Source organism: Haliotis cracherodii, unplaced genomic scaffold (genome assembly GCF_022045235.1).
Source record: "Haliotis cracherodii isolate W230 unplaced genomic scaffold, xgHalCrac1.p SCAF_1, whole genome shotgun sequence".
NCBI classification, from domain to species: domain Eukaryota; kingdom Metazoa; phylum Mollusca; class Gastropoda; order Lepetellida; family Haliotidae; genus Haliotis; species Haliotis cracherodii.
Window position 1 is genome coordinate 20,401,890 of NW_027266264.1, and position 16,142 is coordinate 20,418,031.

The following is a 16,142-nucleotide window of genomic DNA, read 5'->3' on the forward strand; positions in this document are numbered from 1 at the left end:
TCATATAAATAAGACCATATTCAGTGAGGTCTTTACTTGTATATGATGTGAATCAGATCGTGTTATAGAATATAACCATTTTCCACAATCTGAGGATCTGTGTCACTGGTGATATTTGAATATGTCGATATTACAAAGGTCGCATGGTAATTAATTTCTTCAACCTAAACAAACTAACAACAAGAACGATGGAAGCTCATCGGATGTCGATGGTTTTTTATACCCCCGACCTTTTAGGTCGGGGGTATATAGTTATACCAAGGTTCCGTCCGTCCGTCTGTCCGTTCGTCCGAAATCATTGTCCGCGCGATTTCTCTTAAACTATTCTGTGGATTCATCTCAAACTTAGTACATATAATATGTGTCATTTGGAGTATTAATTTTCCATTTTTTTATGAATTTTTCAAACCCTAACCCTATCCATTATTTCATTTGAAACTACTGACACACAAGACGGGTCGGGGGTATTAGTGAGCCACGCTCACTTTTGCCTTTGTTTAAAATACCCTTGATCGTCATAGTTTGATAATAAAAATATTCCGGCAGTGAAAGCACGTTCGGATTTCAGAATGCGTGGATGATGGGATGACTGACATTGATTTGTTTCCCATTTCTGTGTTTCTTACCTTGTTATTTTTAATCATGAAATAATGCCATCTCAATAGACCTATAAAATAATATAAAGTGAGTGAGTGAGTTGGGTTTAACGCCGCTTTTAACAGTATTCCAGTTATATCACGGCGTGTCAGCTTTATGTGGGAGGAAAGCCCGAAGTGATGCAGGTCCCAAACGTTTACCACTTCGGTGAAACCCACGAGCACGGGTATAGTGCTGACAAACCTAGGAACATAATCGGGGCGAACCGGGATTCGAACCCACAATCATAGGTTTCTAGGGTGTCCAAGGGACGCATATCTGCACAGCGAATCGCGGCGCCTTAGACGACTCCCCCCCCCCCCTCCCGTGCCCCCCGATGAGACAAGAGGAGCTAAGGGCCCTTTTGTTTACGGCTGACTGCAAATACTTCTCAGTGAATCAGACAGACAGTTGGACATGTATTCAGTGTGAGTGAGTTGCATTTAACGCCGTTTTTAAGAGTATTCCAGTTAGATCACGGCATGTCAGCTTAATGTGGGAGGAACGCCCGAAGAGATGCAGGTCCCAGACATTTACCGCTTCGGTGAAACCCACGAGCACGGGTATGGTGCTGACAAACCTAGAAACATAAACCCGCAACCATAGGTTTCTGGCGTGTCCAAGGGACGCAACTCTGCACAGCGAATCGCGGCGCCTTAGACGACTTGGCCACCCGTGCCCCCGGATATGTATTCAGAATTGTACCACGAACTCTGCATTTTGCAGAGATTCCTTTGGTTAATATGGAATTGAAATAATTGATTTCATGTAGTGAAATAAACAGAATCGGATCTTGACCATGCGTGGTGTACGTGTTTGGCATCATCAGCTTGTGAAACATTTCTGACATGTCAGAAAATGAATACCAAATTGCAACCATTACCCCTGCTAGAAACAGTACTCACACATGGTATAACTGCCACTGTCAACGAGAAGCAAGAAAGGTACTAAACAGACAACACAGACAGTACTGGATGGTGTAATACCCGTGAAGATCCGGCGTAGAATAGGTCTTCAGAAACCCATGCTTGCCGTAAAAGGCGACTGTGCTTATCGTAAGTCGGGCTCGCTGACTTGGTTGACGCGTGTCATCGTATTCCAATTGCATGGATCGTTGCTCATGAAGTCAATCACTGGATTGTCAAAAGTCGATTACTTACAGACCGCCGTCACATAGCTGAATGCGGCGTTAAACAAAACAAAAAGGTTATACAAAATACCTGATTGTTAAAACGCATTTGGATCTGCACAGATATCGCTTACGTCATACAACCAACCACCTGTCGCTACTTCTCATGCACACATTAGCACATAACACAAACTCAGGCGTTTCGAGGTTTCTGTACTTTATTTGGAGATGTTCGTCATGGCTAGGTGGCGTACACAAGAACGATGCACGTGTAAAGGTGTATGGGTGACGGATCAGAAAAATGGGGCGACCGGGAACATCTCCACTGACTATTATTTTACAAATTACCCTCAGAATTCATGAGACATGTCAATCTCATTGAAATCAGATCTTAGTTCTCGCTGCCGCTAAACAAAGATCTGAGGACATCCCATTACGGGTCACGTCAGACCGACCTTTTGCGAACTCGGACCGACCAATGGAATTACTGACAAGAAGTCGACATTTGCCAATCAGAAGGCAGCTTTCTCGTGCTTTACGGCACTAATTTCAAATTGGCGAAACATATTTTGACAAAGTCTCGATTAAAAGTTTGAAACGTGAACAAAAAAACATCCTCGAATGGCTAATATATGGTCTAGATTGTCTAGATTCAGTCTTAACACACGCCCGTAACTATCGTTCGGAATATCCCGTTTTAAAGTTTTCGAGGCTGCATGATTAGAAATCACATTCCGACTGTCACTTTCATGATCTGGTAAGCAACGCTCTGATTGGTCGGATGAAAGGTCGTTCTGACGTGACCCCTAATGGGATGTCCTCAGATCTTTGTTTAGCGGTAGAGAGAACAAAGATCTGATTTTAATGAGATTGTGAGACATGTTCTCCCACATTTCATTATCAAGCGAGCGTTTCATTGTTTCATTGTACATCACATTTAAGTAACTTTCACACCCAGAAACAATGTAGGAATAATGAAATAAAAGGCTTCACACCAAGGACTATTATTGAGTAAACTAAATTGCAAATGATATAAGTCTAGTTCAATGTAAAATCTGAAACTGATTTAAACGGCTTAAAAACAATAAAATAACACTGTTACAACGTATGGTGAATGCATCGGTCACCATTGGGTCGTGAATGCGGTGCAAAACATAAACATAATCTTATTCGTAAAAAATGAAACCAATACATAATGACAAATATGAAAACCTATAATCAAAACATATCGACAAAACGCAACCAATAGCATGGTGCAGTGAGGTATAGCAAGGGAATCTTGTGCGAAAGGGGATATCACAACAGATATAGCTACAGAACACACGGGTGATATGATATCCTAACTACTAATATGCATTAAGAAAACGAAGGGCATATTTGTCTCGACTGGCCTGTATATGTTGACATCTGGCACAACCACGAGTAAAAATTACAAATGTCACAGGTCACAGACGAGATACCCATGATATTTATCCCTTAAAAAGACAAAAATTACATGTACCTTCTTACCGATTTTCGTACTCTGACTATAGTGTCATCTAAGCAGACTAAAAGTATTTCCAGCATTAAGCGATATTTCAATTTTGTCAAGTAGACATAATTTTTCAGAACTAGAAAAACAATAAAATATGGAATTAAATTGCAAGCAAATGTATACATAATGCATGTAAAGATATCACTCTCGTTACCCTGTTATCAAAACGCGACATCACAACCAAATAATGTCTGTCCTAGATTTTGCCTCTCGGAAGTGACATTGCAAAGGGAAAGTTGTAAGCATAATTTGAAGCAGGTGTCGGATATACTCAAACCCTGAAAAATGTTCACTCTCCTAAACAAAGAATGCACTAAACACATTACGCTACTGATAAATATTAATTCGTGACACAGTGGAATCACGCCAATAGAACGAGGACCTCATAGCACATGGACCATGTTTAAAAGTCTCACAAACATGGAACATACGCTCAAACACACCCGCGCACAGAGAATCACAGTCATCATGCTTTAGCTTTGGTGAGGGCTGAGGATTCGATTGGTTCGTCCGCAACCTCATCTTCATCTTTCTCCTTGGCACCATGTTTGAGCATTCGGGTGAACTCAGCGTAGTCGAATCTGCCGTCGGTGATCGGGGCGCCGTGCAGGAGATCGTCCACCATGTCGTCAGTCCATCTGTCGCCCATTGTTGTCAGGCATTCGCGCAGATACTCCTCCGGAATGTAGCCTAGGGGAGACAACTCGTGTAATCATTTGTTTTAAGTTATGACATCGAGCAGCCTTGTGTGCAGTTACTTTTCATTTTTCTTTGGTTGGTTGGTTTGTTGTTTAACACCGCACTCAGCAATATTCCAGCTATATGACGGCGATCTGTAAATAATCGAGTCTGGACCAGACAATCCAGTGATAAATATCATGAGCATCGATCCACGCAATTGGGAACGATGACATGCATCAACCAAGTCAGCGAGCCTAACCACACGATCCCGTTAGTCGCCTTTTACGACAAGCATAGTCGCCTTTTACGGCAAGCACGGGTTGCTGAAGACCTATTCTACCCCGGAATCTTCACGGGTCCTTCATTTTTCATATGAGTATGAAGATAAAATCGGATTCGTATGATTGCAAGGGTATAGTCTTACAAATCGAAGAGTAAAAATATACAGTTGCAATTGGGCAGTTATCAAAAGTATTAAAAATTAAATTATAATGGTTAATCTATGATGGACAGTACACGTTCTCCAGATTTGGATGTTGAAGAGGCAAACAAGGATTCTATATATAAAATATGTGTAAAATAATCGACGTTACCAGTTTATGTCACAAAAAACTTTATCATTACATGTAACAATAAACTTTTTCATTTCATGTAAGAACAAAGTTTACCATTTCATGTAAAAATTAACTTTACCATTTCATATAAGAATAAACTTTACCAATTCATGTAACAACAAACGTTACCATTTCATGTGCATTAATAGCTCATAGTTTTGCTGGTGAAATTGCCGATGAACAAATGTCACGAATGATGGCCATAGATTAATGTCCAAATATCATTTACATATATAGGCATTTCCAGCAATAATCACCCGGGATCCAAGGTTTCCAGACTAGCAGGGCCTTGATAAACAGGGTTTCATTGTATATCTGGCCTGGGGTTGTGGTTCGAGTATTTCGACATACAAACGTTTCAATTGTTTCTATGGATATAATACATGAAGTAAGGATAAACGAAGAAATGAACTAAGTCTTGAAGATATAATTGAATGTCCATTGGGTGAACCCCAAGGAGTTTCCGGGTGGGGATAGATATATTTCGCATCCTACTGTTGTCGTAAGAGGCGCCTGCAAGCACATGGACTGAGTGGTCAGACTCGGTGACTTGGTTGATGTGATATCGCAGCCCGAAGGCGTGTGTGGCATTGCACGTAATATCAATCACTACTTTGTCTGGTCGCAGTCATATAGTGGAGTTGTTGCTGAGTTCGGCGTTAAACAACAAACATGTGAGACTGTTTGACAGCCAATTGCACAAGGGGAATGGATCTCTTTGATATCAATTACTGTTTCCTATACAACTATCTCTATTACTAGAGGTGTTGTTCAAATGTAACCAATCAGAACCAATATCAAGTTCAACATTAGTCATATATAATATGCATCCTCCGCATAGACCCTCACCTGCATTCTTTTCATCAAAGCAAGCGAATGCGTTTTTAATGACGTCTTCAGGATCTGTACCGTTCAGTCTCTCTCCGAACAGCGTGAGGAACATGGTAAAGTTGATAGGCCCCGGCGCCATGTTGATCATGACGTCAAGGTCATTATCGGAGGGGTCTTTCCCGAGGGACGTGAGCATCTCCAGAAGGTCGTCCTTGTCAATGTAACCATCCCGGTTCTGGTCGATCATGTTGAAGGCCTCCTACACGTGGAATGAACACAACAGTTAACAGGGGGTGGCGTGAATGAGAAACAGGGAGACACCGGAAATGGGCTACGAACATTGTATTCATGTGGGCAATCGATCCCGAGACTCTAGGGTAAAAAAATGAACGTCTTGACCTACGAACTACCTCGCCGTCCCACTGAGCATCAGACATAATATAGTTTACAGATACACAATTTATGTTTTGAGACGTTATTACATAGTAACGTTAAATGTTGCCTTAGCATTACAAGATGAATTAGTAGTATAAGATAGACTGAAATTGGGTATGGTATGAGGATTATTCCTTCTGCTGATAACAACAGGTGTTCGTGCTATTTCCCCTAAAACTAAAGTGTCTCACTGGACGAATGTCACACTATGCTAGTACTGTCCGACCGAGTGAGCGGGTTTAACGCCGCTTTAAATAATTTTCTAGTTTTATCACAGTATGTCGGCTTAATAGGGGAGGAAAGCCCTAAGTGATGCAGGTCTTAGATGTTTACCACGAGCATTGGTGTCGTTCTGAGAAACCTTGAAGCATAATCGGGGCAAACGGGATTCGAACACACAATCAAAAGTTTCTGGCGTGCCCAGTGGGCGCAAATCTGCACAGCAAATTATGGCGCCTAAGACGACAGTACCACCCGTGCCCCCAGAACTGTATGAAAGTAATTATTTATTACATATTTATTGAGTACTGGGATCGTCGCTTCCATATTTATGATCATAACAAACCATTTATTGTCATGATGTTATTGAACTTCTTATAAGCTTACATGACTAGAAAGCCTCTGAACTAAGGTTGAGAAGATAATAACGCGTAAGAGCCTTTCATTGCTGAAGTAGGGGAGAGTTGTATGAGGAGCCGGCACTTTTAATTCGAGAGGCCTACGGGTTTGTGCATTGAATTGTAATAGACTAAAATCCAGTCTCTGAAATGAACATATCGTACATAAAAAAAACAGTTGTTCAGTCTTAATAAAAATATAATAAAAAGGAGCCCAGTGACTCTCTTCATTTTCAGATACTGCAGTGATCTAGACTTGCCAAACATTATAGACTTACATGGACTGTATTTGATATATATTTGTATCAGGGTCTGTAAGACAGACTATGAATTGTACGTGCGCTTCAATGTAATGTAATTTGTTTGTTAACTGTCCACGATACAACCTCTCTATTGGGGACAGGCGTGATGGACGATTTGCTGCGACAGAATGATTTCAATTAGCATTTTAAGACATACACTAAACTCCGTTTATAACGAGCACGCTTATAACGAACTTACCGATATAGCGAACACATGTTTTAGTCCAGGCCATTTGTTGTATGCTGTATATATGTTTATAACGAACTACGGTTATTAAGAACTGAAAACAGTTGTCCCTTTGAGTTCGTTATAACCATAGTTTACTATACAATTTTATTCAAGCAATATATTTTTGTCGCGGGAACTTTAATTGTTGTTTTTAGGACTAGATTTATTTGAACAAGTTCTTATGGTGATAGCACTTGCTTGATGACGTTGTTAGTATCTACTCCGAAACGTCGCACTTGAAATTGCAAAAAAGAAGTTGTGCATCCATAGAACTATCTACTATCCTCAATGCTACTTAAAGAGTGAGTGAAATGGGTTTAACGCCGCTTTTAACAGTATTCCAGTTATATCGCGGCGTGTCAGCTTAATGTGGGAGGAAAGCCCGAAGTGTTGCAGGTCTCAGACGTTTACCACTTCGGTAAAACCCATGAGCAAGGGTATAGTGCTGACAAACCTAGAAACATAATCGGGGCGAACCGGGATTCGAACCACAATCATAGGTTTCTGGCGTGCCCAAGGGATGCAACTCTGCACAGCGAATCTGGGCGCCTTAGACGACTTGGCCACCCTTGCCCCCGCCACTTAAAGAAGTTACTAGATTCATTTGTTCAACAAAATCCCAACTGTCTGGCCCCTTGCCTACCTTGAACTCCTGGATCTGTGCTTGGTCAAACATGGCGAACACATTGGACGTGTAGCGCTGGGTTCGAGTCCGTTTGGACTTCTTGGTGCGTGTGCTGGACATCTTGGTGGGTTTAAAGCTGTGGAGGAATCAAAGTCAATATCTCGTATTAACACACTCTCGAGCAGGTTTTAGATTGGTTTTATCACATCTGCCGGTTTATCCATTGAGGACATTTCTAAATATAAGTATATGCACTTTCTGTTACACGTTTCACAGTATTTGGTGTTTGGAGATATAATAAAAATGTACATACTCCCTTCCGGTATCAACTATAAAACCTGCACCTCTTTCATCCATAAAATACTAAACGTTAACGTGGCGTTTCCATTAAAACACGAGCTATAAATTCTAAGAAATGGCGTCCTCAAAAGTTATGGATGTTGAATGTACTGCTGTGTAACTCTGTATTGAGCCGAAGCTCTTACACACAATAATGTTTCTTTTATGTGATTTATCAAGGAGTCGAATCGTGACGATCCGGGTTAGAATTGGTCTTCAGCATCCCATGAGTGCCGTAAGAGGCGACTGACGCGATCGGGTGGTCAGGCTAGCTGACCTGGCTGATGAATGTCACCGTAACTCATGAGTAGATCGGTGCTCATGATGTCAATCACCAGACTCGATTATTTACAGACCGCCGTCATGTAGCTGGAATACTGCTGTGTGTGGCGTTAACAAACAAATAAACAAAATATTAGGGAGTTGGTTTAAGCAGTAAAACTATGTTTTCTGCAGGTAGCGCATTGGGCCATACACATTAGTTAAATACAACTCATCATAAGTGTATTAGTACAATTGTATCTGACAATGTATAATAAATGTCGTTTTGCGCCGCAGATTAGTGTTTTGTCATTAGCATTAATTGGCGTATTGTTTCTGTTCCGTGCGTGTTTCTGTACGAGGATGGTCGACGATGTGTTAATGAGCGGTTTGCCAAATGTAGCGACTACGGAGAGATCCTATAAGGCGTTTTTTCATTTCTCAGACTGAATATATTAATGATTTCAAGCAGTCAGATATGTCGGGTGTGTGTGTATATATTATCTGTGATTTCCAGCAGTCAGATATGTCTGGAGTGTATATATTATTTATGTGATTTCAAGCAGTCAGATATGTCTGGTGTGTGTATATTATCTGTGATTTCAAGCAGTGACATATGTCTGGTGTATGTGTATATATTATCTGTGATTTCAAGCAGTCACATATGTCTGGTGTGTGTTTATTATCTGTGATTTCAAGCAGTCAGATATGTCTGATGTGTGTATATATTAATCGTGATTTCAAGCAGTCACATATGTCTTGTGTGTGTGTGTATATTGGCTGTGATTTCAAGCAGTCACATATGTCTGGTGTGTGTATATATTATCTGTGATTTCAAGCAGTCACTCACTCACTCTGGTGTGTGTATAGTATCTGTGATTTCAAGCAGTCACATATGTCGTGTGTGTTTATATATTATCTGTGATTTCAAGCAGTCACATATGTCTGATGTGTGTGTATATATTATCTGTGGTTTCAAGCAGTCACATATGTCAGGTTTGTGTATATATTATCTGTGATTTCAAGCAGTCACATATGTCTTGTGCGTGTATATTATCTGTGATTTTCAGCAATCACATATAACTTGTCTGTGTGTATATTAGCTGTGATTTCAAGCAGTCATATATGTCTGCTGTGTGCATATATAATCCGTGATTTCAAGCAGTCAGATATGTCTGGAGTGTACATATTATCTGTGATTTCAAGCAATCAGATATGTCTGGACTGTGTATATAATCTGTGATTTTAAGTAGTCAGATATGTCTGGTGTGTGGATATATTATCCATGATTTCAAGCAGTAACATATGTCTTGTGTGTGTGTGTATATGTGATCTGTGATTTCAAGCAATCAGATATGTCTGGTGTGTGTATATATTATCTGTGATTTCAAGCAGTCACATATGTCTTGTTTGTGTATATCATCCGTTCTTTCAAGCAGTCAGATATGTCTGGTGTGTACATAAACTATCTGTGATTTCAAGCAGCCAGATATATCTGGTGTGTATACATATTATCTGTAATTTCAAGCAATCAGATATGTCTGTCTGGAGTGTGTGTACATATAAGCTGTGATTTCAAGCAGTCAGATATGTCTGGTGTGTGTATTTATTATCTGTGATTTCAAGCAGTCACATATGTCTGGTGTGTGTATATTTATCTGCAATTTCAAGCAGTCACATATGTCTGGTGTGTATATATATTATCTGTAATTTCAAGCAGTCACATATGTCTGGTGTATATATATTATCTGTAATTTCAAGCAGTCACATATGTCTGGTGTGTAGATATTATTTGTCATTCCAAGCAGTCAGATATGTCTGGGTTTTTTTATATATTATCAGTGATTTCAAGCAGTCAGATATGTCTGGTGTGTATATATATTCTCTGTAATTTCAAGCAGTCAGATATGTCTGGTGTTTTTATATATCATCAGAGATTTCAAGCAGACGTTAATGTGTGACATATCAGTGATCTTAATCAGTCAGATAAATACGTCGTAGGCTCTTTCTATGAATGATCTCCACTTCAACACAGACCGAACACTTGAACGCTTTATTGATAACAGGCCATGTTTCTGGTGTTATTCTTCTGTACAATTGATTCTATGAAACAGAGTTATCAGTATCCATATTTTTCCGATAAAAAATAAATAGCTTCAAACATTGTCGACACGATTTTTAGATGGGTAAATAACGTTGGAGGGTACTTCATATTTAACATTTTACATAAAATACATTTGAAATGATGTCTGTCACTTCTAGGGTTGAATGAATGTGGCATGTAAACTTGTTACATAAAAGAGGGGGGGGGGGGGGGGGGGGGGGGGGGGGGGGGGGGGGCAGCAAACTATCATAAAGTCCCAAGACTAAATCCCCAACCCTTCTATGATAAATAACAGGTCCCTTGCAGATAATATCACCTATAGTCATAGGTACAGCTGCAGATTGAATGCATAGGATTGTTCCAGCATCGGTATCACGTCTGTGGATAGACTTTAAGCAAAGTAATATATTTACTTACGTCAACCCTAAATAATACATATTGTTAGATGCAACGACAAACGCAATTCCTTTGTCAAATATAGAACGATGTAATTGCAACAATAAACTCCGCGCCTACAGCATCTTGACAGTGAATCACCGCCTGCACCTGTCACAGAACAGCTTATGAAAGGGAAATATTCCCACACACAGATATGCACAAGCTATACATGTACAACACACTGTTCTTATCAAGGGAGAAATACTCACAGTCTTGATCAAGTGTGTCCCAATCTAACCGTCTTTACCAACTTCGCAAACTTTCGGGAAAATAATACGATGCTTCAAAATGGCCGACGATTTTCCGAAAATATCTTCCAAACTGAATTCTTGTTTGAGAACCATTCCAGAATGCTATCGCTCTCCCTAGCAGATGTTGATATCTTCCGTTATTCCGGAATGGGTTTGCTTCGTGCACCAAGACGGCGGCGAGATAAGTGCCATATGTGTGAAACTGGATTCCTCCGATTGCCGCGCCCTCTAGGATGCCGCGTTTCCGTGGTAACGCTGAATATTGAGATTACAAAATCCTCTGTCTTGTATCACTAACGTCCATGATTTAAATGTGCTGTATATATATAAATATATACATGTATTAACAAAGGGGCTATTCGGAGTATTCGGAGGTAGCAAATGCCATTTCGGTTAAACAAAATATAAGTATTTGTCAATTTGCATTCACATATTCTCTTCCTCGTCAGACTAATAGCATTTTACACACATTATGTCAGTGAGATTTTAAATGGAGCTCCGGTTAGGATAGGTACGTAAGCTTAGAAGGGCGTGATTGGAGTAATAATAAAGAGTGTCAAACTTTATCCTACCCAGGGAAAAAAACATAAGCCTGCTTAATGAGAACAATAACCTTGCCCTGATCCAAGGCTGTGCTGAATGATAATCCCATAGATGTACAGTATTTCTATCCTTCTATCAGGTAATTCAAGATAAGCCAACAGTCTAAGGACACCAGGGGCGGCCGGGAAGCCTAGTGATTAAAGCGTTCGCCCGTCACGCCGAATACCCGGGTTCGATTCCCGACATGGGTATAATGTGTGAAGCCCATTTCTTGTGTCCCCCGCCTTGATATTGCTGGAATATTGCTAAAAGCGGCGTAAAACCATACTCACTCACACTGAGGACACCAGTCTTTAACTGGGACAGCTTGAGTGTTCTGATTATATATATAAGAAAATCTGCATCTCCTCTCCACACCTTAATCATAACAATATTCGTATTCCATTGTGTATGTCAATGTCCTAACTTTTCATTATAACTAGTCATGGTCATGTTGTGTACTCTGCCCCCAGTGGGTGTTTATGTACAATAAATGTTCTTCTTCTTCTTATATGCTTAATCTAGGAATTAGGATTTAAACTGATAATCATGGCATTTAAAATAACCCAACGGGTTTGCAATATCAGGCGTTCATCATATTCACGTGTCTGTTAAAATCAACATGTCGAAGTTTTCTGCATATGCATTATAACGTACTTGCAGAGATTTGGAGACACTTTAATGTAAGTAGCAGTGGATCGCAGCATCCGAGTATCGCATAAACCTGACGTGCTTCATACAGAGGTATATGTCTCACAACTTCGATTTAATGTGTCTAATATGCTGAATAATGGGCTGTCTCGCCTCGCGTACAAAACAATTTAGTGAGTACCACCTCCCATTCATGTGAAAAGCGACACGGGGCCGTCAGCGTGACACATGGAATCACAGAGAAACAAATACATTTTAAAAATATTACAATCGGGACTGTGGCCGTGTGCTTTTAATGCAGCTTGGTCGTGGGGTTGTGTGAGGGTCGTATAATGTACATAATTTTACAATAATTGACGATAGTTTCGATAAACAAGTGTTACACTGGAACATCTCAATTCGGTTACATATGTTTTCTCTTCTGTTTGTCGACAGTTAGTTCACGAAGAGATATTCTAATATTTTGTACAGACGCTGTTCATAATATATACTTATAGTACAAACAACTGTTGAAAATGAAGTTTCCAAGAATTAGGCTTGAGACACATTACTGTTGAAGTATATGGTCCTGTTGTTACAACATGTTCAGAGACACATTACTGTTGAAGTATATGGTCCTGTTGTTACAACATGTTCAGAGACACATTACTGTTGAAGTATATGGTTTTGTTGTTACAACATGTTCAGAGACACATTACTGTTGAAGTATATGGTCCTGTTGTTACAACATGTTCAGAGACACATTACTGTTGAAGTATATGGTCCTGTTGTTACAACATGTTCAGAGACACATTACTGTTGAAGTATATGGTCCTGATGTTACAACATGTTCAGAGACACATTACTGTTGAAGTATATGGTCCTGTTGTTACAACATGTTCAGAGACACATTACTGTTGAAGTATATGGTCCTGATGTTACAACATGTTCAGAGACACATTACTGTTGAAGTATATGGTCCTGATGTTACAACATGTTCAGAGACACATTACTGTTGAAGTATATGGTCCTGTTGTTACAACATGTTCAGAACCTATACCGGTAGTGTCACCCTCTTTGCCACAAACGGAGTCCTGTCCCCATTGTCAGGGTGTTCTGGTCTCCTCGTTGATACTTTAACAAGTGTCCCGGACCATCTTGTAGGGTATTCCCCTGATTGCCACAACACATAGAATTCCGTTCCCTGATTGCCACAACACATAGAATTCCGTTCTCCCGATTGCCACAATACATAGAATTCCGTTCCGATGCATGTCGCCATATAATTGCAATAATCTTGGACGCGACATTAAATCCCATTTCACCTCACCTAAACCTCATTGCCACAATACTTTGTATTCCGTTACCCTAATTGCCACAATACCTGATGTTCCGTAACCTGGTTGCCACAATACCTGATGTTCCGTAACCTGATTGCCACAATACCTAGTATCCCCTTCCCCTAGTTGCCACAATACCTGATGTTCCGTAAAGTGATTGCCACAATACATAGTATTCCCTTCCCCTAGTTGCCACAATACCTGATGTTCCGTAACCTGATTGCCTCAATACCTGATGTTCCGTAACCTGATTGCCTCAATACCTGATGTTCCGGAACCTGATTGCCACAATACATAGTATTCCCTTCCGCTAGTTGCCACAAAACTTGATGTTCCGGAACCTGATTGCCACAATACATAGTATTCCCTTCCCCTAGTTGCCACAAAACTTGATGTTCCGGAACCTGATTGCCACAATACATAGTATTCCCTTCCCCTAGTTGCCACAATACCTGATGTTCCGTAACCTGGTTGCCTCAATACCTGATGTTCCGGAACCTGATTGCCACAATACATAATAATCCCTTCCCCTAGTTGTCACAATGCCTGATGTTCTGTAACCTGGTTGCCACAATACATAGTATTCCCTTTCCTTGATTACCACAACGAACGGTGTCTATTTTCCAATGCATGTTGGTCTCATGTCCAAATCAGTTAACTTGCGGTCAACTTCGATGCTATAGACTGCGACAATGTAAAGGACAGTGTACATCACATATGTGTCTACAACATGTAACACAGCACAGGTCTCATAGTGATTGCCTCCAACGCACTGAAGACAGTTTATTGAAGAAGCGATGCGGATGACTAAAGTTACAAGAAGCGTCATGGGGGATATCAGAGTGGTCAGTGGTTGACAGACAAAACAGATGGCCGTCTTGACCGCTGTGTGGGAAGGTCATTAGAGGGTCTGCAGAAGGGCGGGGGGGGGGAGGGGGGGGGGGGAGGGTGGAGCGAGATTGGGTGGAGATGAGGGGAAGGGGAATGGCGAGGGTACGTCGAGCGCGAGGGAGTGCATGCATGTTAAGATAAAGGTGTCATCAAGGGACATCAAGGGACAGTTTAGAGGAAATTGCGGGACATTTCAATCATGGTTATTGCATTGAAGTCTGATATACGATACAGCAGCTGCTTCTTACAATTGATTGTTTGTTAATTTGAATTCAATCAAGTCCCAGTTTATTTCTAGCCCGTTTTCGAATATCGTTCAGTTTGCTAATGATTCTGAGCCAGTAATACATATAGTTCCGTGTAGACATACGTCATCACAATATAGAAAGTGCCTCGGTCCTCGTTTCATTTTCGCTTGATAAAACGAGCAGCCATTGCACTTAATTCTAACATGTATGCGTGCCCGCCTACAATGGCATATCCCCAACTCCTATACGTAATTGCCGATGTATCCAGTTAAACAGAGACTATATAACAATACCGGTATATGGCCTCTGCGCTAAATAATGATGGTCATCTCTTAGCAGAGAGGCCTACACCTTTTCCCTTTTACCCTCCATGCAAAACCACATGACCATTCTTCTTGTATATGTAGTCCGCGACGTGGACAATAATTGTGTGTACTCAATTCATGCAATTAGTCTGTTATCAGCTCGAAGTCCGGGTTGTGGAGGGTCCGTTGATTATCCATATACACCTCCACCCTACAGACTTCTCATTCGTCACCTGTGGCATCTACAGACAGAAATAAAGCCTCTGGACGATTCATGAACATATTGTGGTAACATGTGAACGAAATATTGAATGATATTGGCATCATTGTTGAGACACATGACGGAAATGATATTGAGCATTATGTTTAAACAATACTTATTATTGCGGAAATACACGCATATTTTGTGTAAATCTATGAACATTTATTTTTAACATTAGAAAAGTTTATGGAAATAATGTAGAACACATTATTGTTATTAAAGAACTTACTTATGAAAAAGGAGAACTCATTATGTAAGTGGTGTTTCACAGTTTGACCTTGTTGTAATGTAAGAACTTATATTATGGAACTTTAATTTTGAACTTATGCATATTGCTGTAGGTGGTAAATTAGAACCATAGCCAGTTTCTCTGCCATTAATCCCCGAGTGCACACATCTAAACCTTTCGCAAGTACCCGATGTATATTACAGATGAGTTTAGTAAAGTTTAGCAAACTGTGTGCAGGGTTCTCTATGTAAAATCCTTCGCCTAAGCAACCGAAAAGGCAAACTTTAACATGTACAGCAATGCTGTTGACGAAGCACCAGCTTCTAATGGCGGCGGTGACCCCCGGGCTTGGAGAGAAGCTACTGTGTACATGTGTTGGCGCGGCACTGGTAGCACCAGCACATGTGGTTCACATCATCGCCGTGACAAGCTCGGTGGCGCCAGTGGGAGAGGGGAGGGGGGCAGAGGGAGGGGGCAGAGAGAGGGGTAGGGTTGTCAGTTACCACAAGAAGCCGTAGTGGTTCCTATAAACAGCTTGTGTTGGGTATATGTGTTCAGGAGCTAACGAGCCATGATGTCTTAGTCACACACAGGACCTATCGTGTTACTATGTATCAGTTCAACATTGG

At 40.7% G+C, this 16,142-nt stretch overlaps 1 protein-coding gene across 1 annotated transcript; it reads right to left on the reverse strand.

Annotated features, from left to right (window-relative positions):
• Positions 1–2,438: 2,438 nt before the first annotated feature.
• LOC139461571 (myosin regulatory light chain 12A-like) lies at positions 2,439–7,763 on the reverse strand. The gene is made up of 3 exons (XM_071243053.1): positions 7,652–7,763; positions 5,444–5,684; positions 2,439–3,989 (listed from the first exon to the last, which is right to left on the reverse strand). Exons 1-3 carry the CDS (start codon positions 7,751–7,753, stop codon positions 3,766–3,768), a joined length of 567 nt encoding a protein of 188 aa, XP_071099154.1. The 5' UTR covers positions 7,754–7,763; the 3' UTR covers positions 2,439–3,765.
• Between the last annotated feature and the right edge of the window lie 8,379 nt (positions 7,764–16,142).

Bases quoted from the DNA above. Each gene is read 5' to 3' on its own strand.
- LOC139461571 (XM_071243053.1), bottom strand. From the start codon at position 7,753: ATGTCCAGCACACGCACCAAGAAGTCCAAACGGACTCGAACCCAGCGC. The intron at 5,685-7,651 runs GTAGGCAAGGGG...TTCCACGTGTAG, and splicing joins CACAGATCCAGGAGTTCAAG to GAGGCCTTCAACATGATCGA. The intron at 3,990-5,443 runs GTGAGGGTCTAT...TGTCTCCCCTAG, and splicing joins CTTTGATGAAAAGAATGCAG to GCTACATTCCGGAGGAGTAT.